The following is a 26487-nucleotide window of genomic DNA, read 5'->3' on the forward strand; positions in this document are numbered from 1 at the left end:
CTGGTCAAACTGGGATGATGAGAAGTTATTCTTTTCCAATTTACCAAAGACATAAAAAACAACAGGTTAATTCATTATTCATTTCTAACCAAAAAATTTCATATTAAACTCTTATATAACTAAAACTATTTAACTAGATTTATAGAGTAATATAAGCTTGATGAGTTGAAATGAATTACAAAAAATCTAATGCAGCCTCCTTATTAGAATGATGTGTCCAATCGAGTCTCATTGGGACATCGACCTTGGTCATCCCTCATAAAAAAAAAAATCTTCATAGTATTAAGGACTTTCTAAATTCCATTTAAAGCAAACATCAGAAATAGTGATGATAAAAAGAAGAGGATGAACCTATTTCAAAGGAACTGCAGATCCAGGATGTGGTCTGTAATGACATGCCTAAAGTTCAGAATCAGCCACTGGCTCTAGAAACTCCTAGAAATGTAAAAATGACTTCAAAGTACCTTTTATAAGGACATAGTACACTTGTATAACATATCAGATTTTCCTAATTAATATACTTCATTAATCAGGTTATCCTTATCTCTGCAAATGTTACTAAAACTTTTCTTTGTGCTTTAATGTTGATTTAAAGAAAGTTTTAATGCCTACCTGAATCAAAGTGATCTTTCTCCAGGATATCTAGAGGTTCTGTTGAGTCTACAGACTTACTGATTTCTGTTTTAGGAGATTCTTTTCCAGGATCTCCTTCACCTTCTTCAGTAGTCCATACTTCTCTAGTAAATTTATCTGGATCAGGCTGTCTTCTGAAATCATCATAGTCTTTCTTTAGGCGGCTCCTGAAATAAAATGTCCAACATAACAAACAATACATATGTATTAAACTCTCAGAAGATAAACTAACTTTTAACATTTTAAATTATAAAAATATTTCAACTAAAAACTATGTTTTAATTTCAAGTGTGTCTAAGATGCTTAGTTCAGTCTTGCCAATCATTACTGTTCAAGAAGGTAAAACCCTGGGTGTAGGCATAAGAAACTGAAGATTATATCAGCAATTTCAGAAAGAAGTGTTTGCACATATCGCCTATGTTTTTCTAAAGGCTGCTGTGAGACCTATTAAATGAGAGAAAAGTATTTTTTTTTCTAGGTGCATTGATAAAAATAGATTTTAGATAGTCTTAAAATTACTGATTTTAATATAGTTAAAAAGATCATTTAAAATAATCAAGAAAATCTAGGAAATAGTATCTATTATTTTTGACTATTATACAGTGAGTAACAAACAAACAAAAAATCCATCATTCAATCCTGAGAATATTTATAGCTAAACTTTTGGGTCTCACTAGAAATATTTATTAAGCACAGGGAAAAGCTGAATGCTTTATTAAGAATTCAGCAAAGCTGAAAAGTGATTTCCAGAGATCTTTTTCACTTAAAAACATAATAGCTACGTTTCTATGAAACTATGGAAAAACAGAAACATTTCCAAATGTTTATACGATATTTTAAAGATCCTTTATCATTCCTTTTGTTTTCAACTGAGTTTCTCTATTCTATCCTCAATCTTTATTGTATTTATTTATTAAAACAAAATCTGAATGTACATTCTCCAATTTATTTTTGCTACAAATTCTTACTTATGCATATAAAGTTTAAGTCTTACCTCTGTCACTTAACAGATATAAGACTTTGGGCAAGTACCTTAAAGTTTCTAAGCATCACTTTATTTATTTATACAATGGGGATAATAACAGTACTTACCTCATAGCATCTGTGACACATAAATATTCAACAAATGTAAGTTAATTACTCTCAATTTATTTGTTTTAAATTATTGCATAAGAGTTTTAGGGAGCAGATGAGGGTTATAAGAACGGGTTATCAAAGGATAATTGTAAAATTAATTTTCTTTTAGAAATACCTACATGGGAGTTGTATAATTTCCTTTCTTCTCAGTCTTCTCAGTCTCAGCTGGTAACTTTGCTTATTTCAGGAAAAATGGAAGCAATCAGACAAAAACCTTCACATGCTCACAGCTCATCTGCAACTTTAGACTTTCTCTGTACTTGTATTCTGTCTTCCTTTCTAAGCTGATCCCTCCACTAGGGCATCCTAGCTTAGCTCTTCAAGATATCACTCTACCAGATGTCCCTTACTTTGCCTGAGTCCATTTCTGCCTATTAGATAATTTCCACCAGTATACAAACATGTTATTTCTTCCATTAAAGAAACAGCAATGAAAAACAACTTGTCCTTCTAGGTACTGCCCTGTTTCTCTGCTCCACTTTATAGCAAAACTCCAGTTCCTCTTCCTTGATTCTCTTGAACAGACTCCTAAGACTTTTACCCACTTCTCTACCAACACAGCTCAACAGGTCATCAATAATCTCCATGATGCCAAATTCAATAATGAATTCTCAGGCCTCATATTCCCTATCTGTCACAAGCAGTTCTCGTTAACATTCTTTACCTGGTTTCTAAGAAACCACTCTGTTGTTTTCTCTCCTCTTACTCAATGGTGAAAGACTGAAAGCTTTTCCTCTAAGCACAGGAACAAGGCAAGGATGCCTGCTTTCTATTCAACATAGTAGTAGAAGTTCTAGCCAAAGCAATTCAACAAGAAAAAGAACAAAAAGCATTCAGGTTGGAAAGAAAGAAGTAAAATTCTCTGTTCACAGATGATATTTTTTATGTAAAAAAAACCCCTAAAGAGTCTTCAAAAAATACGTTAGAACCAACAAACAAATTCAGCAGAGTAGCAAGATACTAAATCAACACACAAGAATCAGTTGCATTTTTATACACTGACAATAATCACTGTGAAAAGGAAACAACACCCCATTTATAACATCATCAAAAAGAATAAAATACTTAGGAATTAAGTATTAATTAAGACTTGTACAATGGAAACTATAAAACATTGGAGAAAGAAATTAAAGACATTAATAAATGGAAACACATTTCATGTACATGTCCTGGAAGATTCAATAATTTAAAGCTGTCAATACTACCCAAAGTAATTTACAGTTTCAGTGCAATCTCTATTAAAATTCCAATGATGTTTGTTGCAGAAAAAACATCATCCTAAAATTCATATGGCACCTCAAGAGACCCAAATAGCCAAAATGATTTTGGAAAAGAAAAAAAAAAGCTGGGGTACTCACACTTCTTGATTTCAAAACTTGCTACAAAGAATCGGTAATCAAAACAGTGTGGTACTGGCAGACAGACAGACATATAGACCAATGGAAAAAAAATATCGAGTCCAGAAACAAATCCTTTCGTACATGGTCATACAGTTTTTTCACAAGAGTGCCAAGACCCTTCAGTGATGAAAGGACAGTCTTTTCAACAAATGGTGCTGGGAAAACTGGATATCCACATGCAAAAGAATGTATAAAAGTTAACTCAAAATGAATCAAAGACCTAAATGTAAGAGCTAAAACTATAAATCTCTTAGAAGAATACATAGGGCAAAAGCTTCTTCATAACACTATGTTTGGCAGTGACTTCTTGGATGTAACACTAAAAGCACAGGCAACAACAAAAAAGAAAAACTGAACTTCATAAAAAATTTAAAAAATTGTGCATTAAAGGTACTATTGACAAAGTAAAAGGGTAACTCAGGGATGGGGGGAAATATTTACCAATCATATATCCAGTAAGGTGGGGGTCCCCAACCCCTGGGCTACGGACGGGTACCAGTCCATGGCCTGTTAGGAACCGGACCACACAGCAGGAGGTATGTGGCAGAGTGAGAGAAGCTTCGTATATATTTGCAGCCACTCCCGAGCACTAGCATCACCTCCTCAGCTCCGCCTCAGATCATCAGGCATTAGATTCTCCTTGGAGCACTGTTCCCTAGTGCCAAAAAAGGTTGGGGACCGCTACCATAAGGCCTTATAGCCAGCCAGAACATACACAGAACTCCTAAAACTCAACAACAAAAAAATGAACAAGCTGATTCAAAAATTGGCAAAAATTTTTAATAAATGTTTCTCCAAAGATATATAAATGGCCAATAAACACATGAAAGGATATTCAATATCACTAATGATTAGGGACATGCATATAAAAACTATAACAATATACCACCCACTTCATACTTGTTAAGATAGCTACTATCAAAAAAAAAAAATGTTGATGAAAACATGGAAAAACTGGAACCCTGTACACTGTTGGTGGGAATGTATAATTGCATAGTTACTAATGAAAACTGCATGGTGGTTCCTCAAAAAATTAAAAATAGAATTACCATATGATCTGGCAATTCCATTTCTGGGTACATAGCCAAAGAATTGAAAGCAAGTTCTTGAAATACATGTACATGCATGTTCACAGCAACATTATTCATAAAAACTAAAACATGAAAACCACCCAAGTGTCTAGTGACAGATGAATGCATAAGCAAAATGTGGTACATGCATCCAATGGGATATTATTCAGCCTTAAAAAGGAAGGAAATTCTGACATGTGCTGCAACATAGATGAACCCTGGGAACATCATACTAAGTAAAATAAGCCAGTCGTAAGAAAACAAATACTGTATATTATATGAGGTACCTAAGAGTAGTTAAAATTAAAGACAAAATATAGAATGGTGGCTTCCAGGGGCTAGGGGAAAGGGGGAATGCACAGTTATCATTTAATAGGTAGAGTGTTTTAGTTTTACAGGATAAGAGTTCTGGAGATGAGTGGGGTAATCGTAGCACAACATTATCAATATATCTAATACCACTGAACTGGTTAAGTTGGTAAATTTTGTGCATTTTACCACAGATATACAAAAAAGAAGGTAAGCCTTAGAGCTGGAGTTTTGTTTAATCAACACTACTTTTTCAGGGCTTAAGAAGTTCCCTACACACTGAGGACACTCAAAAATATCTGAATTACAAATCAATAGAAAACTATTAATTGATTCCAGGATATCTTCCCGTAATCCTAAAGAGCCCTAAAATAAGTAAAAACAGATTATAAAGCTTGAATTACCTGTTTCTTTGAAAAGCTTTCATTAACTTTGGTTCCCATGGCAGCAATTCATTTAAAAGACGTATCAATGTACTATGCAATTCTTTTACAGCTTGCCTCCGATGATACCATTTGCCCTGAAACATAATTTTAAAAGTAAAGCTCTTAGATTTAAAAGTGAATGTCAAGACTTCTTTTCTGAGTAAAAAACAAAATGCCAATTCCCATCAAATAAGTATCTGTTCTCTAGATAGCTGCAGAAAAGGGAAAAAAGTATCCAGTAATAAATTTTATTTGGTATATTTTAAAGACTGTCAATTCTACAGGAGAAATCTAAAACCCATTTAATCAAAATGGGAGACAACAATTTTTTTAAGTTTTTAATTGTGTCAATTGTAAATGTTTTAATCATTTACTAAATATATAACATTTATATAAAGTCATTAAATATGCAAATGATACAGCTCACTTCTGTAAAGTTTTTGTAATTTTCCCACAGAGTAAGGGAAAAAGAGAGAAAAGCCAGGATTGTTATCATATCCAAACCCAGTCTTCTTAATGAACTTCTTGGGAAATTTTACGATTATTTTATTTTATAAATGTTTCCAGTTCAGAAAAGCAAACAAGTGGTCATCATTTTCAATGCTATAAATAATTACTGACACCCCTTCCGTTTGCTACGTATTATCTGAAATAGTTCATTCATATGTATTTGGAGGTGCTGGATCACATTTAACATGCATAAAATTGGGGAGAGGGAGAGGGAAGTAGGGGTTGAGTGAGCATGAGAGCGCACATGTACTCTAGTTGCTATAAAAACTCTTTTGAAGTATGAGGTATATACATTTTAGTCTAACTTAAAAAATGATGAAACTAAGGCTCACAGAAATTAAATAACTTAAGGTCCTATGGCTTTAACCCAGATCTGCCTGATGCTGAAGTCCAAGTTCTTAGAACTACACCACTATCTCTTAAAAACATTACACAAATCCAATCTAACACAGGTTATAAAAACCTGTAGCGAAAATACATTTCACCAGTATGCACACAATTATTCAAATACCATAGGAACAATAAGTTTACAGAAGTTATATCTCTAGGTAGCCAATTTCCCTATTCTCTACAATGTTAGTGTACCCTTTTCAACATCACCACCATCACCACCACCATCATCATTTTACTGTTACATAACCATGTTGTATTTTTCTTTTTTTCGTAACAGCTTTGAGATATAATTCACATACCATACAGTTCATTCGTTTTATTTCTTTTATAACAAAAGACACACAACTAAATATGTTATGGATCACATTTAACATGCATAAAATTGGACTTCAACTGTTTCTATTTCCCTCAAATTTTGAACCTTGAACCAATAGAATGTTTATGCACATAAAAATAAACAACTATATTTCTATCTCCGAGGTTTTTTTTTTTTTAATCTCGGAGAATTGTTTATTAGAAAAGTAGGAAGATGTGGAATTTTATGTGCATGTGCATACAACAAATATGGAACCTAGGCTCACTAATTCTTGTGTCTTCTTAGTGGCATGACAAATCATAGTATTGTGAAAATAATTTCAAGGAAAGTTTATTTCATATTATATACTAACCTACACAGACATATCTTCCTCTTGTCAACTGCTTTCTAAAAGAACCTAACTTAACGAGCTATGTCTCAAAAGTTAATTTTTTCTCAAAGAAATGTTATGCAATAGTATAAAGCACTTATTCTAACCCATGAAAACAAAATTATTAAACAATAAAACTGAGAAGCTAATTGAAAGTGAAAGGCCACTTTAAATTCTTTATGGAATCAGGTAGGGTTTTATTTCAATTAAAAAAAAAAAACAGAAAACAAACGGGATGATGGAAATTTTTCCCTTTAACAAGGCATGTCCACATTAGTTTTCTACTTCTTAATTACTATTTGGATCCAAAATGAAATGGTGAGAGTAGAAGTAAACTTCCAAAGCTAAAAAGAGCAGAAAAAGAAAAAGAATGTGGAATGAAGGTGTGAAGAGCATCCTCTTTGTGGTATAATTAACTGGAAAGATGTTAAAAGACTAGGGAGCACCAGGCATGCTAAATTCTTTTTAAATGGGGGTTATATGGGAAAGAATGGAAGATGCAGTTACCCTGGGCAGTATGGTTGCTTTTTAGATCGGTGGAGTCACGATGGGATAGGAAATGCAGGAAGAACTAGCAGTATCATGGGATCTGAGGACTAGGCAGATGAGGCGCAAGAAGAGAAGATTGTGTAGGTGGATGTCATTATTTCAAGACATTTATCAGCTTTGTTTTTGTCTCTACTAAATTACATTAATTTTTGTAAAAAGTTTTAAAAAATTAGGAAAATTTTTACCTTTTAGTTATTAAATTTTAGTTAATCCAGTGCCCAGAAAATACACTATGGAAGTAGCTGATTGTATTCAGTGTAGGGCTCATAAATATTAATCAGAGAATAGATTTCTAATTTTCATATAATTCTGTCTTATCCACTGAACTGTTTGGAAATATCTATGGCCTGCTAACTTTATATATATTTTTGGCCTTATTCCTTTTTTTTTTATATTGCATATTCCCAACCTGGGGTAGTGATGGTATGTACTTCATTTACATTTGAAAATGAATACTTAATTATTCTGTATTTAGAAAATAAACAAAAAGTCTATTAATTACATACACAAATTATAGACAGTAAAGACTGATAAAATATTTTGACTAGATGATACATATAAAGAATACAATGACCTTGATAAAGGGCATCCTTCTACCCTGCCCTGAGGTATGTGTGTCTACTGTTTTTAGATTGACCTTAAGGAGGCACAGGTTTAAAAAAGTTCAGAATCACTGCTCTGGGACTGGTATTTGAAGTAATATGATTTAACTACTTGACAGTAAAAGAGAAATTCATACTGATTGTTGCATTTATCATCATCTTTGGTCAATATAACCCAAATGGAATTAAAATAATATGTCCTTCTCTACCTAGTGGTGGTCTCAGAGTGCACAGCATACACTGACACTAATGTAAAGAGAAGAAAAGTTATGAATTTTTAAAAGTCAGAGATGGTAAATCTAACAACTTCAGTCTAACATAAAAATCTATTTAAGATCAAATAGTTTCTGAACTTTAAATCAGATCAGTAACTAAAAGCTAGCAATAGTTTTTCTGACTGATTGAATTTATTTACATATATATATAATGAAAAAATTAAGAACAATTATCATGTTCCTTCTAGATTAAAATGATTAAAGCTAGACGAGAACTTAGGACTTAATTTTATAGAAGGAAACTTGCTAAAGTAACATACAGGGAAGTACTTGTAGATAGAAGTAAATTTTAGAATTCTAGGCTCACGAATGCTAAAATCCACTCCCTTTTCACTACACAAATGCTATCTCTCTTGGCCTATACACAGACAATTCCTTAAGGAGAAAGAGACTACATTGTATAAATACCTGTATTTACATGTAGGTATCTGTGTAATGCAAAAATTTAAATCTCAAATTTATTTTTATTGTTTAATTACAATAGTATTTAAAATTATAGTGATCTAAAGATTAAAAGTGAATAAACAAATAAGAAAATCAGCAAGTTTCCCTATTTTCAAATACATAAGAGAGAATATGGATGTAATAAAAATCAGAAAGGCTCTTAAAATCTTTATCTGCACTAATCAATATAGAATCAAAGATAACGATGGTAAGTAGAAAACTTAGTAACAGGTTGTTTGTGGAACAGTGCTATAACTGTTTCTCTAATAAAAATATATTATTTAACAAGCTTATATATATAAATTTAGTGCTGACTTTTCTTTATAAATGGGTATATGAATATGAGGATAAATGAACTATTTTCAGTATTAGAATTCTCACTATTTTCAGGGATAAAAAATATTTTCTGAGGATCCCAATGTGTTATGTGAACTTAATAATTCAAACATTTACTGAAAGTCACTTTGAAAAAAAAGGAGAGTAATATTTTTCTTTCATGAATTTACTATCAAGTTTAACATAAACTAGAGTATGAATTTCAAGCATATACCATGGAACCAAAGGCATATAAATAATATGGTTGCAGTTTGAAGCTTACCTTTCAATACTTTCTCATCCAATGTACACAGCAGCTGCAGATTGCCAGCTCCCTTTCCAGGAGATGCCCCAACTGTCAAACAGTGAAGGTTTTATAACCTCATAGGAATTATTACAAAAAGGAGCTGGTCTATGGTTAGAAAGTAACTCCTTTATTATATTATGCAGTTTTATAAGTTTTTTGAATATGATACATTAATAACCTAAGGAACCATATGGGAAAAGAAACTTTAAAAACTTACAAAACTACACAATATTATAAAATGAAAAGCTGAGTCAATGTATGTGAAATGAGTGGGGAGGGAAACTTACCTTACAACTAAAGAACAACTCCATTTTGCTGCAGTAATCTGGGATGGGTATAACAGCACCAGCATAATGCTGGCTGTGTGTTTCAAGGAGAGGGAGCTGGCAATCTATTGATGCTGGGGACATTGAACACCTAAAAGGATGAAAAAGAGGAAAACAAATTCCACATTTATCAAAGATCTCACCACCATGAAGATATTTTGCACATTTTAATAAATTTAGATGGTCTGAATATTAAACTTATGTGAAAGTAACTTGTTTACACAAACCATCCTGTTATTTATATAGATTTTCTTATATTATATCTAAACAAAATAGGTATTAACAGTCGTATGAAGGAAAAATTAAAATCACATATAAATATACAAAGAATTTTAAATTGAGAAGGCCTTATAAAAATGAAAAATGTTTTTATAAAAAAGAACAGTACAAAAACATGATGTGTATAAGAAAAATATCGATGCTATTTTTTTTAATGTGCTTTTACTTACAAATATGTTGTTAGAGCACAGAAACATGGATTGTATGGCAAAATATTTCTTTGTTGCAGACATAAATATCATGGTGGAAAAGGGACTAAACAATATATTATGCTTTTCAAATAAAGCATAAACAACTTTTAGAAAAGCCAAATGGATCTGGACACAAAGATTTCTCATTTACAATCACTAGCAATATACAAAGAAATGTTTCAAATAATTTAAACTCGTACATATGTACAAATAAAATTACTTGCAATTAAGGTATATTTTAATAAATTATTTGACATTCTTATAGTCTAAGTAATATTAAATGAAATGGTAATAAGTATTTACCTTTTTTGCTTATTGCTTACCTAAAGAAATAACTACCATATTCATATGTTCCTGTAAATTCACTGTTTTGGGGGTAAAACAATGCATTCATCTTGCTGGTAAACAGCTTCTTGAAAAAGTGCTAATTTGACATATAGTAAAATGTCTGCATATTAATATGGAAAAGTTAAAAAGTATTTTAACTTTGTCAGATGTTCTAATATGAACTATCATATGCTAGTACTTTTCACTGAGGTACCTGCACACATTCTCACTTAATACTAATTTAACAGAAAAGGAAAGCGCTTGCATATTATTATACAGGCATGCCATGTTGAACAGCATGTACATTTCCTTATATTACTAAATTAGCATTTAACTAGAAAGCATGAAGACAAACAACTACATCAATATTATTGCAAGTTTTGGTGTCATTTGGCTTTGTAGAGAGAAAAAATTGGATAACATATCACATTCCTAGTGAGGTAGTTACTATTATTGGGGGAAAAAATCTAACTGTGACTAACTAACCATTTTCATATACAAAAAAGAAAGAATCCTGGACTAGAAATTAACCACTGGCTGATTATCTAAATTTGATCATTTTCAGTAAATTGGTGGATGAAGAAATTGATAAAATTTTATCAGATCTATACTTGGTATTACAAAGGTGGATTCTGCAATTCACTGTACAACCTGAATCACTAAGTAATGCTACACCTGGTATCATCAGAGCATAAAAAGTTCTAAGTAAGTGAAATTAGAAGTGGGAGTATTTTAAATACACGGACAGTATCCTAGTTATTTTTACTTTCTCAGGCTCTATCACAATGCCTAGCACAGAGTAGGCCCACAGTAAGTATTCAAACTATGTAAGTAAATTTCTTAGCTAACTGAAGGTTCCTCCTTAGATGCCAGAGATTTTAAAAACTGACAGAAATGTTCGTAAGAGATATGCTGTCCAGATTTTCTGAACACATAATGGATATAACTTAACTCTTGATGACTTGGGTATTCATTATGAACAAGTTACTGTGTTATATCTAATACAGTGACTCTCAGGTACTGTTCAGGTTTCTAGGGCTGTAACCTATATTCCTATATTAAATGTTTATTGACTAGTAATATGTTTGGACTCCTACGATCTGCTTGATGTAGGTTTTTCAATTGCCTATCAGTGTTTTATGCTGTCAATAAGCCTACTTCAAACTGCTCTAGTTCTAATGAAAGTACCTACTAATTGTTAGAATCATATCTTCACTAAAAGAAATTGGTTCCATGTAAAGCCTTTCTCTATTTTAAAGTATCAGAGTGTCCATATGTGGACTCTCTGCCCTCTGTGTAGGCTCCTTTTGACTCACTGCTGGATTCTGGGTTAATTTTCCTACAAGAGTATAATGTATCTTTTTTTTTCTTTCTTTTTCTATAGTCTGGTAAAATGGTAGGAAAGTTATTAGTGTTCAATCTTCTCCATGTTCCGATAATATTTTCCCCCAATTCACAAAAGACACTGAGCTATTCTATCATTTCCAAAGATTTCAATATCTTCTGTAATATACAAAAACAGAATGATTTGAAGCTTATTTTTTTGGCCTTAAGCACCTCCAAGATTTATTCAATTTTTCAGAACTCATGTCAGTGGAACATGGTAAAGCAACTATTAAAAAGAAGATAATACAAATTTACTTGGAGCTTTGGAAAATATTTGACATTTTCCAAATGTTACTTGTATTTAACTGTGTACAATATGTAATTCAAAGGGTTTAAAGCAAATTATATAAAAGCCACACTATGAAGCTTTAACTATAGAAGGATCTGTCATCTAGTTCAACTCTTCCTTAAAGCTCACATCAGAGCATTAATTCTCTGCCTAATGTAAAAATACCAAACGACCCCTTTCCCTTTTAATTAGACCTTTCTTTGGAAGAAAAGAGGTTTTCGAATATAGTCTTTATGAAAGCTTACCTGATGGAATGCAAACTATGCCAAATCACAGTAAGTAGAAATAGTGAACACTATTAACAGGGGTTAAAATCCAGTCTTAGTTCAGGAGAGTAGTTATTACATGTCAAAAAAACCAAACACAAACAAAAAATACCCTGAAAGCAAGACTTACCACAAATAAATGAGAATAATGCAATTTCAGACAATTTAGTGACTACAGTCAATTGAAGCTTTGTCTTACCAATCATATATTGTTCTGGTTCATATTTCCTGTCATCTTTTTTTCACTGTTATTTTGAACATGTCAGTTAACATTTGACCCTTCAAAAAGACCATGTTATGTTATCTGCCCTTCCACCCTACTCCCAAACAACATATAAACATGCAAACACAGCTTGAAAATAAAAGATTAAATCTTTTATAAAACAGAAGGTAGCCTAACCAAGCCCTGAATAAAGTTAAAAACTTATCCCCAAGGTCGGGGATAAAATCTCAAGCTCTGTAAGTGAATTCCTTGAAGATAAGGACTTTATATCTCTGGATCCCTACCAAGTTCCTGATACTATGCATAGCACACAGAAGACACTGAGGATATATTTGCCTAATGAAAAAGACTAAAATCTGTAACTAAGACAGGTAAAGAAACTTATATTTTTTTTTGTTGTGCAGTTTCCAAAAGGTCATTTTCATTTTTAAAAGCTCTAAACATGACTAAAGACAGTGATCTCTGAGGTAGTTTTCTGTTTTGTTAACCATTAGTTTAACACGAGAGTTAGCTTAAGAAAACAATATACCTAATGATGCAATTGTAAAAAAGTTAAATAATACTAATTTTAGGACAATTTAGAGAATATTGCAACCATATCTACAACTAAAGCCATTAAATAAAGTTACTTAGGGCATATTCAGGACTCTGAGTGTACCTACAGTTTACACTGTAGTAAAACAGATTTTGTACTCTAAACAGCTGGCTATAAAATAATTTTGATTTGATGCCTTATTGTGAGCCAATGGGATATGGAATGGAAAGAACAGGGAAAAACCCCATAATCCTTCACTATAATAAAAGATTTTTCTGTTACAGGTGTTAGAAAATAAGATTAATGTACAGTAATTTCTTTGCAGTAATCAACCTTTTATATAGGTTAATTTCTGTTTTAGGGGTCCTTATAAATTCATATAAGTGAATTTTATGTATAACTTGACTGCATTTTTCCATTTACCTGTGTATCACTCTTTACTATATCTTCACTTTAAAAAAATATATTACATCATCTTTCTAAAAATTAATAAAGAAAACATGTATTCAATCATGTTATTTGTAACTTCTTCATTTCCTATACTAAGGACAGTAAAAGGTAAATGGTGAACATATTTAAGAGGCCATAACAAAATGGATTAAAGACAGCTGAGATAAATCTGAAGCTAAGGTCAAGAATATAAAGAGTAAACCTGACATCACAAGTTCCATCAAATGCAAATCTAAATTAGGTGCATATGATGTAATAAAATATTCTTAACAACAAAATTAGAGAATGGGGCCCTTAGCAAATATGGGCTTACATCAAGATTCTGCAGTCGCCCTTAAACTGACATTTGAGGCCAGATAATTCTTTGTTGTGCGGGCTGTCTTGTGCATTGTTGAATCATTATAATGTGGGATACTTTTAGCAGTATCGCTGGCCTCTATCCATTCAGTACCAGTATTACCTCTTCAAGTATGATAATGCCAAAAGTCATGGGGGTGAGAAGTGAGGGTGCACAATCATTTGATTGGTAATCAATGGCTTATAAAGAACTCTGTGTCCAAAAAAATGGGGTGCCATCATCTCTGATCTAAGCTTCTGATTTCTCTAATGTTTGGTCTAGCTAATATACTGTAAGAACATTAAGATGTATTTTATTCATTACTTGAAACTCCTTTCTAATTCTTTTTAACATATATTTGTATATATTGTAACCATTTTGTACATATTATTTGGTATGTTTTTAAAAGTTAACATTTCATAAATATTTCCATGTAGTAACAATGATCTACAAATATTTTATTTTACTAGCTCTATGATATACTGTTCTGCTAACATTACTGTTTGGTTAGACTACTGTTGGACATACACATTCTTTCCAAATTTCTATTAGAGGTAGTCTGCTGAACAAACCGTTGGGTAAAGTACTTTTTTGGGGGGAGGAAGGGGTAAAATGGGGTTAATAAAAGTTAAATCTCAAATAGGATTATAAGATTTGAAAGTACAAGCAATTTGATAGCTTTTTTTACACACTAATTATAATATTTAGAAATATCTGAAGTCTATCTTAAATCTTGCTCAGTGTTCAAGTGCTTAATTTCTAAAATGTGTATTAGAAAAGATATGGTCTTATATTTCAGTTTTAGTTTCTCTATATTGGTAAGACTATCAATTATCATTATATCATCCAGACAAGATTTCTTTTCTTATAAATAACATCTTTTTTTTTTAACCAATTGTTCACTTTTCCTTATACTCGATTTCTATACAGACCTTTCCTTATTAAAGAAAAAAAGATGTAAACCTCTTTGAAAAAATAAACTATGATATAAAATATACAGAAATAGAGCAGATATGAGAAAAAAGAGGTCACAAGAAAAACTCAGAAATATAACCACATCTGTATAAACCTAGAAAAATCTTCCAATTTTCATTATTTAGAAAGCAACAATGTGTAATAAATTTCAAATATAATAGAATCAAATTTATTAATATCTTAGCTCTGTCTTTCTGAAAAACTGATAAATTTCCTAGATTAAAAAGGATATTTTCCAAATAACTAAGCGAAATGCAAATTCTCTCTTGACTAAAACCACAAAAAAAGTTATTTCTCCTTTAGCTCACTAAAGAATGCTATGATCTAAATAATAATAAGAAAGAGAAAATTAAGAGACTTTGTCAAACTACATACTTCTATTTATCTCAACCAGAAGTCTCGCTTTAAACAAATCTCAGGTGGATATTTAGGTATAGCACTGTAAGATCTAAAGGATGTTGAGCCTTTTTGGAAAAAGCCTCTAAATGAAGTACTGGGATCAAGTGAACTACAGCAAACTCAAGAAAATTAAAGCATTTTTCTCTCCTCATATTATTAACCAAATAGAATTAGTTGCCTTGCAAGAATGAGTAAACAGTTTAGATTTTAAAAGACTGTAAATCTTGCAATATAATGAGTGGTTCAATAGCAAAACCACTAAGTGGTTAAGATTTTTTTCTAGAGGCATATACCAACATTCAATTTTCCTTTTTTAATGTTATGTTGACCTAGGTGGGGAAAGGAATAATTCTCCTTGTTGCTGTGGTAGGAAAAACTACCTGGAAAGGCCCTGCAGAAAAGAAGCCCTCTCAAACAGCCAAGTGTCTATTTGAATCCATATTAAATTCTTTCTCATGTATATAATTTCCATCTTTAGTAATGGCATTTATGGCAACCAAGTGTTTATATAAAATATACCCTGTTATTGGAGCCAATATTGTAAATATGAAAGCTGATAATAATAGAATTGCTTTGACTCTAAATACTATTTAAGTTTTGACATTGATATCCTCCTATGAAGATCAACACTAATATTTCATTTGTCCAGCAATAGTGAAAGAAACCCACAGGCAAGGAATCAGTCACAACGGCTATCACTATCACCAAGTTCATTCATTTCAAAACTAAGAAAGTCCCTCACATTCTTACCATGAACCTAATTCTAATAAATATAGTTAACTAGCTTTGTAATCCACAGTATACATCAGCTAGGGCAAATACATAAACATACATAAGGAATGACAGGCTGACAATGAAGAAAGAGGCAGAACAAAAGCAAAAATACAAACAAACAAAAACCTTCAAATTATATAGCACATTTTGGTGAAATTTTAATCGAGTTACTGGTATCAACAGATTTTTTTTCATAATCAGTACAATTATGGATATTCACAATGATCCTTGAATCACCAAGAAAGGGTTAAATTATATTCAATATAGTGTAAGGATACAAGGAAGTTTTTGATTAGATGATTAAAATAAAGAGTTTCAGTACTAATTTCAGTTATGTTAAAAATTTAGTTAAGCGAAACACTTTATTTCCAAATGATGCCAGACAAATAAAATGGTATTCAATTTCAATGTATTCAATAAAGTTAATTCCTATTACTAACATCTATCACACTCAATACTGGCTTTTATAAAATATAAGAAATGATACTGAGATGCAAACTTTTACTGTCTATTTCCTTTATGCTGTGTGGCCATTTCATTGGTTGGGATAAACTGTTCATGAAAACAACCTTTTAGGCAGTTTAAATTAAAAGGAAATGGTCCATTCGTTGGTAATCTCAATAAGATTATCCCCACCAAGTAAAATTCCAAGAATTTCTATTTTTTTGAAGAGTAGAAATAATATTTTTAAACTAATATGCAAATACCAGGAGTCAGGGACAAGTTAAAAATTTAGACACAAAATGTAATCAATTAAATCCTACACATAAATTTTTTTTTTGATAAATTATGCCCCCAAGGACTAGAGTGTTGGGTTTTTGTCATTTATGTTTTCTTTTACTCTTATATTTGTTCCCGTGAAGGAAGGCAATATGCTTATACCTCATAGTACATGGAAGTGAGGTATACGGTTTTAAAGAAAAATTCTAGGATGCGTGCAGGTCTTTTTCTCTTAATACATGACATAAGCACATAAATCAATCATAGTTAAAACTATCCATTAAAAACAAAACCCTAATTTATAATATGCGAACAAATTAAGATACATACATTATATTTAACTGCAGCATAAAAATCAATTAGCAAATTAATTTAACAGAATTCTGTTTAGGGTCATGAAGTATGGACAATGCACTAAAAAAAAACAGCTTCTGCAAAACACTACAATAACATCCTGATTAAAAGACTAGTCCTTCCTATTAAAGAACATTAGTCTTTTATGAGCATATAACATCAAATATATTAAAGAAAAACTTTTGACTGAGGATATAATAATTTAATATAAATGTGAAATTTATCACAGAGGTAAATTTTAAAACACTGTTGTTTCACATAAAGAGACTGCCCATATTCCAAAAAAACCCATATATAAATGTGTGTGTAAGTGTATATATATGTTCCTAAGGCATAAAACAAAGGGATTTTTTTTTTAATGATTACTGATTTTCTTCAATTCTGAAAGGCTTCCCCATTTATTGATGTATAATTGTGTTTAAAATCTGTGATATAACTGATCTATAAATACCAAATGGGCATTATTGATTTAAGAACTAACACAACGGTTTTACCAAATGTTGAGTGAATAAATAGAAGGCCTTTATTCTCTCAAGAACAATAAAAAATGAAGGTAAAGATTAATATAAATTTAGAATATATAATGAAAGTTAAAAACCTTCAGCTGATAAAGGTTCTTGAAAAAAAGACATTGTTAGGCATGTATCAAAAACATTTGGGGCAAGATTATACAATTTATATTTATTATTTGTCAAACTATAATTAAAATTTTGTTACTAAGCAATAAACTTCCATTAAAAGCACATAATTATTATTTAAGAATATTTGCGAGGTAAGCATTACCCAAAAAACTACCAGTCAGAATACAACCAACCAGTAATGTTGGGAAATATACCTGATATAAACCAGGCATTAATTTACTTGCTCCGGCACCATTTTTGTCTATTAAAAATAAAAATTAGACCACACAGGAGAGATAAAAGAAATAATGTTTCTAATTGTTCATTGCAAAATTTTATGTTATCCAGGAGAACAAGATAAAAAAGGCTTTAGGAAAAAGCAGGAATAAATTTTAATGCTGACAATAATAGATAGAACTTTTGGATCAACACCTACCGATTTTTTTCTACTGTTTTCCAGATCTTTGAGTTCATTCTCGATTTTTGTGATTAATTCCCTGAGTTCATCAAGATTAGTGCAAATAAGCTAAAATAAAACACAAAAACACAGCTTGATAACACATAATATAAAACACCCAAAATGTGGTAACAGAAGTTGTTTTAACACACACTGAATTCACAATTATTTCTTTGTAATAGCTAAAAGCAAAGAAAGCTCCGCAGTTTATATTTTAAAAAATATTTACTTGTTATGATGTATGGCCTTCAGGCTTAGTATAAAAATAGCTGAAATTTCAATATTGGTGGTTTCATCCCACATCCCCACCACTCAGTTTGCTTTATAATCCAGGTATTTTCTTAATATTCTTAACTTTCAGCCCAGAATGACAAAGATCTGGAAACTCACCCTAGATTTCACAGGTTACTGAATCACCTTTTAAGAAATGCTTCATTAGGCAGTCTCGCAGTAGGTGAATAAATGCACCCTTGGAGAACTGTCATTATACCTTTGCTTTGGTTTGCTAACTATACAATTAAACAAACTGTATTACTGCTATTGGAATTGCTAATAAAGAAGCTCAACTACATGTGATATAGTCAAAGAAGTAAATGAAATCAAGTATACATTCTTAATATTAGTCTACTGTAAAACCATTTCCACAGGGAGCATCTATTTCCTTTCATAATTGTGTGGCTAATTTTATTTCACCTTGGTAATGTTGGCAAATGGCCAAAATAATTGGATTTTAGTTATTAATAAACTAGTTAGGCTTAATTACTAACGTTATCAATAGTGAAGTGTCAGCAACAAAAATAGTAACTACATTTTAGTTCTTGTAAAATTTTACTGAATTTTTCAAATTAGTACAAAATATTTAACTTTTTTCTTAAAATAATTTAAGCTCTTATTTTAAAACAAAACTGCAACCACATACAGAACAAAAGTTTTAGATTAATGAAAGTCTTGCTGTAATGTTTATACTGTGTGATACTTTAAAAAATATACTATACTTATAAAGCTATTAATTCACTATTACTTTTTATCAGCCCATGTTTGCTATATTCATTAGTTTCCGTATAAGGCATTGTTTTCCTAAAAGACATACTTTCTTTTGAAAGAAAACAAACAAATAAAAACAACAAAAGGTAAAGTAAGTTACAACAAGATCATAATGACTACTGAATGACAAAAATGGGAGACTAAGAGCCCCTTAACCTTCCTTTATTATCATGTTGAATACATGGAAATGCTGATATGCCTCTGATCTACAAACATGGCAATATGGTTCAACCTAACAGACTAAGGAAAGTTTATCACAGATATAAGAAATTATAATGTTAACCATTGTTACTCAAAATACCTACATAATTTCAAACAAAGAGCTGACAAAGTGGGGAAGATATATATTTAAATAACCCAAATTAAACACTTTCAGAGCAGAAAACAGTAAACAATGATGTAGGACAGTGCCGCTGATACTTATTACAAACTACACATTCCCATTTGCCAAATCTAAAGTTATGAAAGAAATGCGGACAGTCAAGCAGTTGAGTGGCCAACTACGTAAATGCATCTAGATCTAAATGTTTCAACTTCTATTTTTAAAGCCTCAGAACAATGTTGGCCCTACCCCCAGGTGTTTAGTAAGTACTCAGTGGGAGCTCAACTTTCCATTGTAAAATCTGCTGTTATGGTAGTATGGAGGGTTGTCAAATTTGCCCCAGAGCTTGCAGATGGTTATACCCCTCTTCACTGAACTTGGTGTATTAGTTAATATCACAGTAAAGTTTTCTCATTTGCACACATGACAAAGCTCAGAGGAATTTTCACTTGCATCTCAGTGGTCTCATTATACAAGGAATAAGGGTATATTTTGCATGTAGTTTTTAGAAACTTCTATTAACAATAAAAACATATACCCCTACAACTAAACACACCCTAAAAAAGTTCAGATCTTTTAATGAGCAATTAGTCATGAGGTCAACAAGTATTTATATTCCATTTAAAGGAACAGATAACATAGTTCTGAAGTCAAACTATGAATGATTTCCACAGCCTAAGAGCTATAAAAAATAACTTTCGAGTGGCTTACATAGTTATTAAGTTATGCTATATCAGTGCTTCTCAAATTTTAGTTTAATGTGCATAAGAATCACCTAGGAATTTTGTTAAAATGTGGTTTTAGATTTAGTACATCTGAGGCGGGATTTTGGATTCTACATTCCTAACCAGTTTCTATATATGGTCTGCAGATCACATGTGAGCAATAAGGTAGTGAAAGGTGATGAACTACAAATCTGCATGACTATTGAAACTTTCTAGTACTCTGGAGCTAATGAGTATAAAAATTCAAAAAGATTAACTTCCAAATAGGAGCTGGAATACTGAATTAAATACACAATGATAAGACAAATGTTACTTAAATAAATGGCATAACTTTTAAAAATAAATTTTATTGAATTTAAGGGTTAAGATATTTGTAGCAATCTTTACTTTTACATTATCTTAAAATGATTTAATATCTACATAATAGTGTACTCTTTACTAATATATATCCCTCTCTACATATATTTGTAATATATAACCTAATATACCCAAACAAAGTCAAGCTATTAGAAAATTCTTGCATAGGAACACAATTCTAATTTTGTTACTAATATTGAAAGAAAAAATAATTTGATTTACACCAACTCTGTCGTATACACTCCCTATTCCTTCTTTATTACAAAATAAGGCATATATGTCGCCTTTAAACTCAACTTTAAATGGTGCTTTTAAAAATAGAACAAATCCAGTAAATAAAGTTCACCTTAATAAGAACAGATGCATTTTTTGAATCAAGCAAAATACCTTATTAAAACCTCCTTCTCGTTACCTTGAATTTGAAAAACATATCTGAGACTCAGGGCCTCCAGGGGTGAAAGGGAAAGCTCCACAGCAGCTCAGATTACAGTTGGGTCACACTGCCAACACTCATGAGAGGAGGTTTTCAGTCATACTGCAAAGGTTACAGGAAGAGTTTTATCCCCCAGGAAGAACCTCCTTAAGGCAGTCACACTCCCCTTCAAGTGAACTTTCATTTGATCCAATCCATGACAGAGCCACGAAATCATAAATCTTATGGCTAAAAGGGACCAAAAATATGTAATTTGGTCCAAACCTTGGCCTAGGCTAAAAAGCTGTATCTTCAATCACATGTATGCTAATTAAAACGAACGAAGGTAGAGTAACCTAAGATGACATACTGGTAGAGAAAATTATAGAACCTAGGGTGCGTGCCCCTCCTCCTGTGTCTTTCTAAATAAAACAAAACATCTAACTGAATATGTAATATCGTTTTAGGATTTAATTTATACTTAACCTTTCACTTCTATTAAATGATAAATGTTAAAAGGCCTCTTCAACTCAAGAAGCAGATGTGTGTGTAGGTAGTGGGGAAGAGAAAGTCCTGTCGAAATCAAAAGAACTCCATGACCACATCTCAGAAAAATTACAAAATAAATCATTCCTTACTTTATTACTACTTTAAGCTAGAAATCATGCTCTTTGGATATAAACTCAATAAGTTTGAGAGATATTAACTTTATCTGTTCCAAAAAGGGCATAAGGTAGCATAAAAAGATAAAACAATAAATTATGTTAAAAAGCAAAGGGATAACAACGCAGAAGCCAATATAAATAAGTACAAATGAAATGGATCATATTCGCTATCATTCTAATGAAAACAGACCTACAATTTATTATAAAAATTATAAGCAAAACACAAAATACATCATGTAAATTCAAAATTTATATTGTATTTAAACTAAAATTTTATTAACATCTGTTAAAACTATGAGGATAGAAAAATTCCTTCTCTATTTCAGCAATAATGAGTACTTCAAAACCTGCAAATAAGGACAACATGCATGAGGTGAAAAAATAAATCTGATAAACAAGTTAAAATATTTTTACTACTATATGATTAAAAACAGATGTTTCTCTCAATGCATTATATTTAAAAATTAAAAGAATTTAAAGAGGAAGAAAAACCTATGCTGTTAAAAGCGAACAAAAAGCTGAAGTTAAAAATACTTCGATTAAGTGGTAGCAATTCAAAATAATAAAGTAATCAAAAGGTCCTTAATATAGTGAAGTAGTTAAACTCTAATTTTCATTTTGGTCCCAATTTGTTACACTAAGGGTAGTATCGTATTTCAAATCACTTAATTTTTCCACTAGTTAAATGGAGAAATACAGTGGCTTTTTTTTAGTTATACTAAGGATTAAGCTTATATTTGAAAATACTACTACTATGCTAGTCTTAGCAGTTGGATTCTGGATTTCCTCTGCAAAACAGCCTTTAGAATAAATCACGTGTATGGAACAGGAGCAAGTATGTACTTACTACATGAAAAATTTTGGTCACCAATGAAAAGCAGAGTCATGGTGAATAAGGCTCTTGAATTATTTAAAAAACTGATCTTATTGGGACTGGACACTAAGTTTTACAAATACTTTCTATGGCTGTTATAATTGTATACAAAAAATTCATATATTAGATTTCTCTCTCAAATATTAAAATAAAAGCATTGGTAAAAATTAACTTTATTAAAAATATTTCCTAAGTTTTTGCAACTATTGCTAACTAAAAAAAAATTTGACAAGTTCCCTTATAATAAGGCCATATGTATAACTCAACACTAGAGAAGGGCTAAGCATAAGTTTTTCCCTCTGATTAAATATAACGATGCAAATAATATTACTTGGTATTTCACTTTTCTAGTCCTTTGGCAAATAGGTCAGGTTTTGCAAAAGGGATCTAATATCTCTCTACTAACAGTTCCATTATTTTAAGCAATAAGGTATTTTAGAATGAATACTATGAAGAAAATATTCTCACTAAACATTTCTATAAAGTATTTTTATGTTTAATATTAGAAATGTGATACTTAAAACAACTTGGCTAAAAAAATTTGTAGAATATGCGGGTGCTAAATGTCATAATGCTAGAGCATTTGCAAAGGAAATAAACTCACTTCCTTTAAAATAATATCTTCTTATTTGGGAACTCCCAAATAATTAAAGAAACAAACTCTATAAAATTATTTTGAATCAAAACTATAAGTTTTGCATGTAACAACAAAATTTATTAGTGACTAATATTATCTCTTATTCTTTGCTTATTAGAAGTAAATGACCTATTATTTCCTGGGAGATAGTTGTCAATTTTCTTTATGAATAATACCATGGTGTTCAAAGTGTAAATAAAAACCACTGTTCTTATAAGTCTATGTCCCAACCCTAGCCTCAACCCCCATGTATTCTATGATGCGTAAGAACCAGGAAAAACATGTACTCCTGAGCTAAGTTTTTGAGAGTGGTAAGCAAATGGTTAGTAACGGACTAAAAGCATCACTTAAGACAGTGTTTTTCAAATTTTTCTGCTCATGACCCATAGTCAAAAACACATTTTACATTGCATACCAGTACAACACACACACACACACACACACACACACACACACACACACACACACACACAATCAAAACCAAAGTTTCATGTAACAATATTACTATATTTGACACCATTATAATTTCTATTCCATTTTAACTGTATTAGCTTAAAAAGGAAATGCTGGTCATGCAATCCACTAAATTGATTTCATGTCTCACTAATGAATACCACCTGCTTATTTTACACTGTATATGCCTCTTATTACATATAAAAGTTCATCCTCTAAGGCAGGAATGGAGACAAATATCAAAATTGGGCCATATCTGTTCTGAGACATAAAGTCCCAGGATGAATACGTTGAAGGACTGAGGGGGAAAAAAAAACGTGAGAGAAATAGCAAAGGCTAGCATGACATCAGTGGAAGAATGACGATATACTGTTATAGCATTGAATAACATGTACATGCAATGGCAGAAAGTAAATAATAAATACACATTTTTTACTGAATATTCTGAAACTAAGGTTTCTTTATATTTAAAAAAGTTGTAGAAATGTTTGTAATTCATCCTAAGAATGTCATTAAAAACATTTTAAAATACAAGAAAAACAAGTATTTTCTTTCACTGTTCATTTAAAAATATTAAATTTATCAATTAATAATTTCCATAAAAACACTTCCAAAAATAGGATTCTGACTAAAAAGTAAATGTGTCTACAGTTTTGGATATATGTAACTGTTAAATTCACATTACATGTGATCAATATTTTCATGGTTACTACTCCTTTATTTTCTTCTTTATGTGAACTGAGACTCACAGAAATTCATTTCAATACCACTTTTACATTTTGGCAATTAAATAATAGATTATAAAACATTTGATAATGAACTGGACACACTAATACAAACAAATTTTTAAATAAAGAGGCATTTGTTGAAGAAAACATCTTTCATAAAATAGAAAATAAAAATATCGTTTAATTAGGGTGATATTCTCTGCTTATTCTAGTATCAGCTCCAAACAGAAAACTTCACATAATCATATGGCAGGCTATTATTACTTTTTTCTTTTTGCAGAAATGTATAAAGACCATGCAATTAACTTCATTTAATATTCTCTCTAAAGTTCAGATATAGCTAAGAGTTAAAAGATTTGTTTTTCAAATTAACAAGTCTACCATTTGGGCAGTACCAAAATAAATGAAAATGGATTACCATGCAATATTACCATGTATAGATTGTGACTTGTTCTTTTACATATATTTCTATTAAACTACTTCTATAAAAACAGTATATTAAAAAACCACAGATTTTTGATTATCAAGCGATAAAAATAGAGGTAAAAAATTTTGAAATACTAGCAGATTAACTCAGAAATACTAGCTATATCTGCACTTTCAGGGAAAAAGTCATAGCTGGAAACATTTCAATGAAATTTTGTGTGCTATAGTGGAATTTAGCCAATCTCTTGAATGATATAAACACTGAAACAGAAATTAAACTATAAAATGATGAGACAAAAATCAAACACTTACCTGAAATTCTGGTACAGTAGGTGACTTTATGACAGTTTTCCTCTTCTTTGTGATTGCTTTTTTAGATATGGATTTTTTTCCTTTCAAAATTAAAAGAGAAAAGCTTCATAATGCTGTTGCTTGCACTTCATTAACAAAAACCAAATTACATAGAACCTTGAAAGTTAAATTATAACTAACAGATGGATTCTAGTGAGTCAAATAAAAATGATGAATCAAACCAAGCCCCAGGAAAAGCAAACATTAAACTATAACTACCTGTAACAGACATATTAACAAATTCTGTTTTCCTTATATAAGAACCAAACTATTACAATCTCCAATGTTTTGCACAGTACCAGATTTTACTGCAATAAGATTTCGCAAAAAAAAGTCACATTGCTACTACTCAGTTAAAACTTAATTCACAACTTAAAAAGAGGTTACATAAGAAAAAAAACCTTACCTTTAATAACAACTTTAGTAGTCAGGAACTTTCATAGAACTATACTCTGAGGACTATGGCCTTTAGCCAACCCAAAGTGAAAATCCTCTCAAGTAGCTCAGGAAACACGGTTTTTCTATCCCTTTAGCTCTGCACTCACCTAATCGTTCCTCAAGGGCTGCCTCTGGCAGCACACAATAACCAATTTTAAAACAAGGCAAACATCTCCCTTTAAAGTGTACCTCATCATTTGTGCAATCAGAAATCACTGGGAAAAATAAATTCACATTCTTAAATCCAGTTTATAGCATAGACTGAAGTATATCTACTCTGTAATTAACCTGACAAGAGAGACATATATAAGTATATAACCTCTATTTCTGGTAAGGATTATGTTAAAGTAAATGTTTTTCCCCATCTGCAATTAGCGAAATAAATTAATAAACACAAGATATAGGGTGCTGCACAATTTATGGGGACAATGAAAAATTATAAAATGAAAACCCTGTCCTCCAGGAGTTTATAATCCATGCAAGGGAATGAAAAAACTTATTTGGAAATACTTGTAAGTTAGTTTTACTTCACAATCATTTGTAGGCTAAAATCAATTTAAAAGTTACTATTTTTTCAAAAGGGAAAATGAGGTTAAAGTCAAATTAAAAGTTACTATTTTTTCAAAAAGGAAAATGAGTAAGTACATAAAGTAACTTTGCCCTACATATACCTGAATTGCTCCTTTCTAAACATTTTCCTATACAGATAAGATTCTTGCACATAAAGTCCATTTAATTGCAACATTTTATTCAAGTCGTAGCCACAATTCCAGTTTACAAAATAACTGTATTTTATTCTATATTCATTTTTAATCATATCACACAACTGTAATTTGAATAACTTTTGACTCAATAAAATGTATTATACTATGCTTGAACTAAAAATTTTGAGCTGCTGAGGTTCACAGGGGTTTTACTGTCTTTTCTACTAAGTATCAACCTGCTGTCATTTGACATTCGTTTTTAATTTGAAAAATATATATGTATATATATCTATTATTTGCTTCTGTACTTATTTGGTACTGTACTATTATTTGCTTCTGTACTTATATGGTACATATACCAGAACTCCCACAAAAATAGGTAAGTGCT

At 31.0% G+C, this 26487-nt stretch overlaps 1 protein-coding gene across 4 annotated transcripts in view; it reads right to left on the reverse strand.

Moving 5' to 3' along the window:
• Positions 1 to 26487, reverse strand: part of KIAA2026 (KIAA2026 ortholog) — an 89003-nt gene that overhangs the window by 4784 nt on the left and 57732 nt on the right. For 2 of the 4 annotated variants that reach the window (XM_016138371.2, XM_036218290.1), the window contains 4 exons: positions 24919 to 24998; positions 17943 to 18032; positions 4954 to 5069; positions 613 to 800 (listed from right to left, as the gene is read on the reverse strand). In XM_016138371.2, coding sequence (XP_015993857.2) covers positions 613 to 800; positions 4954 to 5069; positions 17943 to 18032; positions 24919 to 24998 — 474 coding nt within the window. The remainder of the gene's footprint in view (positions 1 to 612; positions 801 to 4953; positions 5070 to 17942; positions 18033 to 24918; positions 24999 to 26487) is intronic. The other 2 variants (XM_036218288.1, XM_036218289.1) reach the window with 2 other exon arrangements.

The sequence above is a fragment of the Rousettus aegyptiacus genome, unplaced genomic scaffold, assembly GCF_014176215.1.
Source record: "Rousettus aegyptiacus isolate mRouAeg1 unplaced genomic scaffold, mRouAeg1.p scaffold_m13_p_3, whole genome shotgun sequence".
Lineage (NCBI taxonomy): Eukaryota > Metazoa > Chordata > Mammalia > Chiroptera > Pteropodidae > Rousettus > Rousettus aegyptiacus.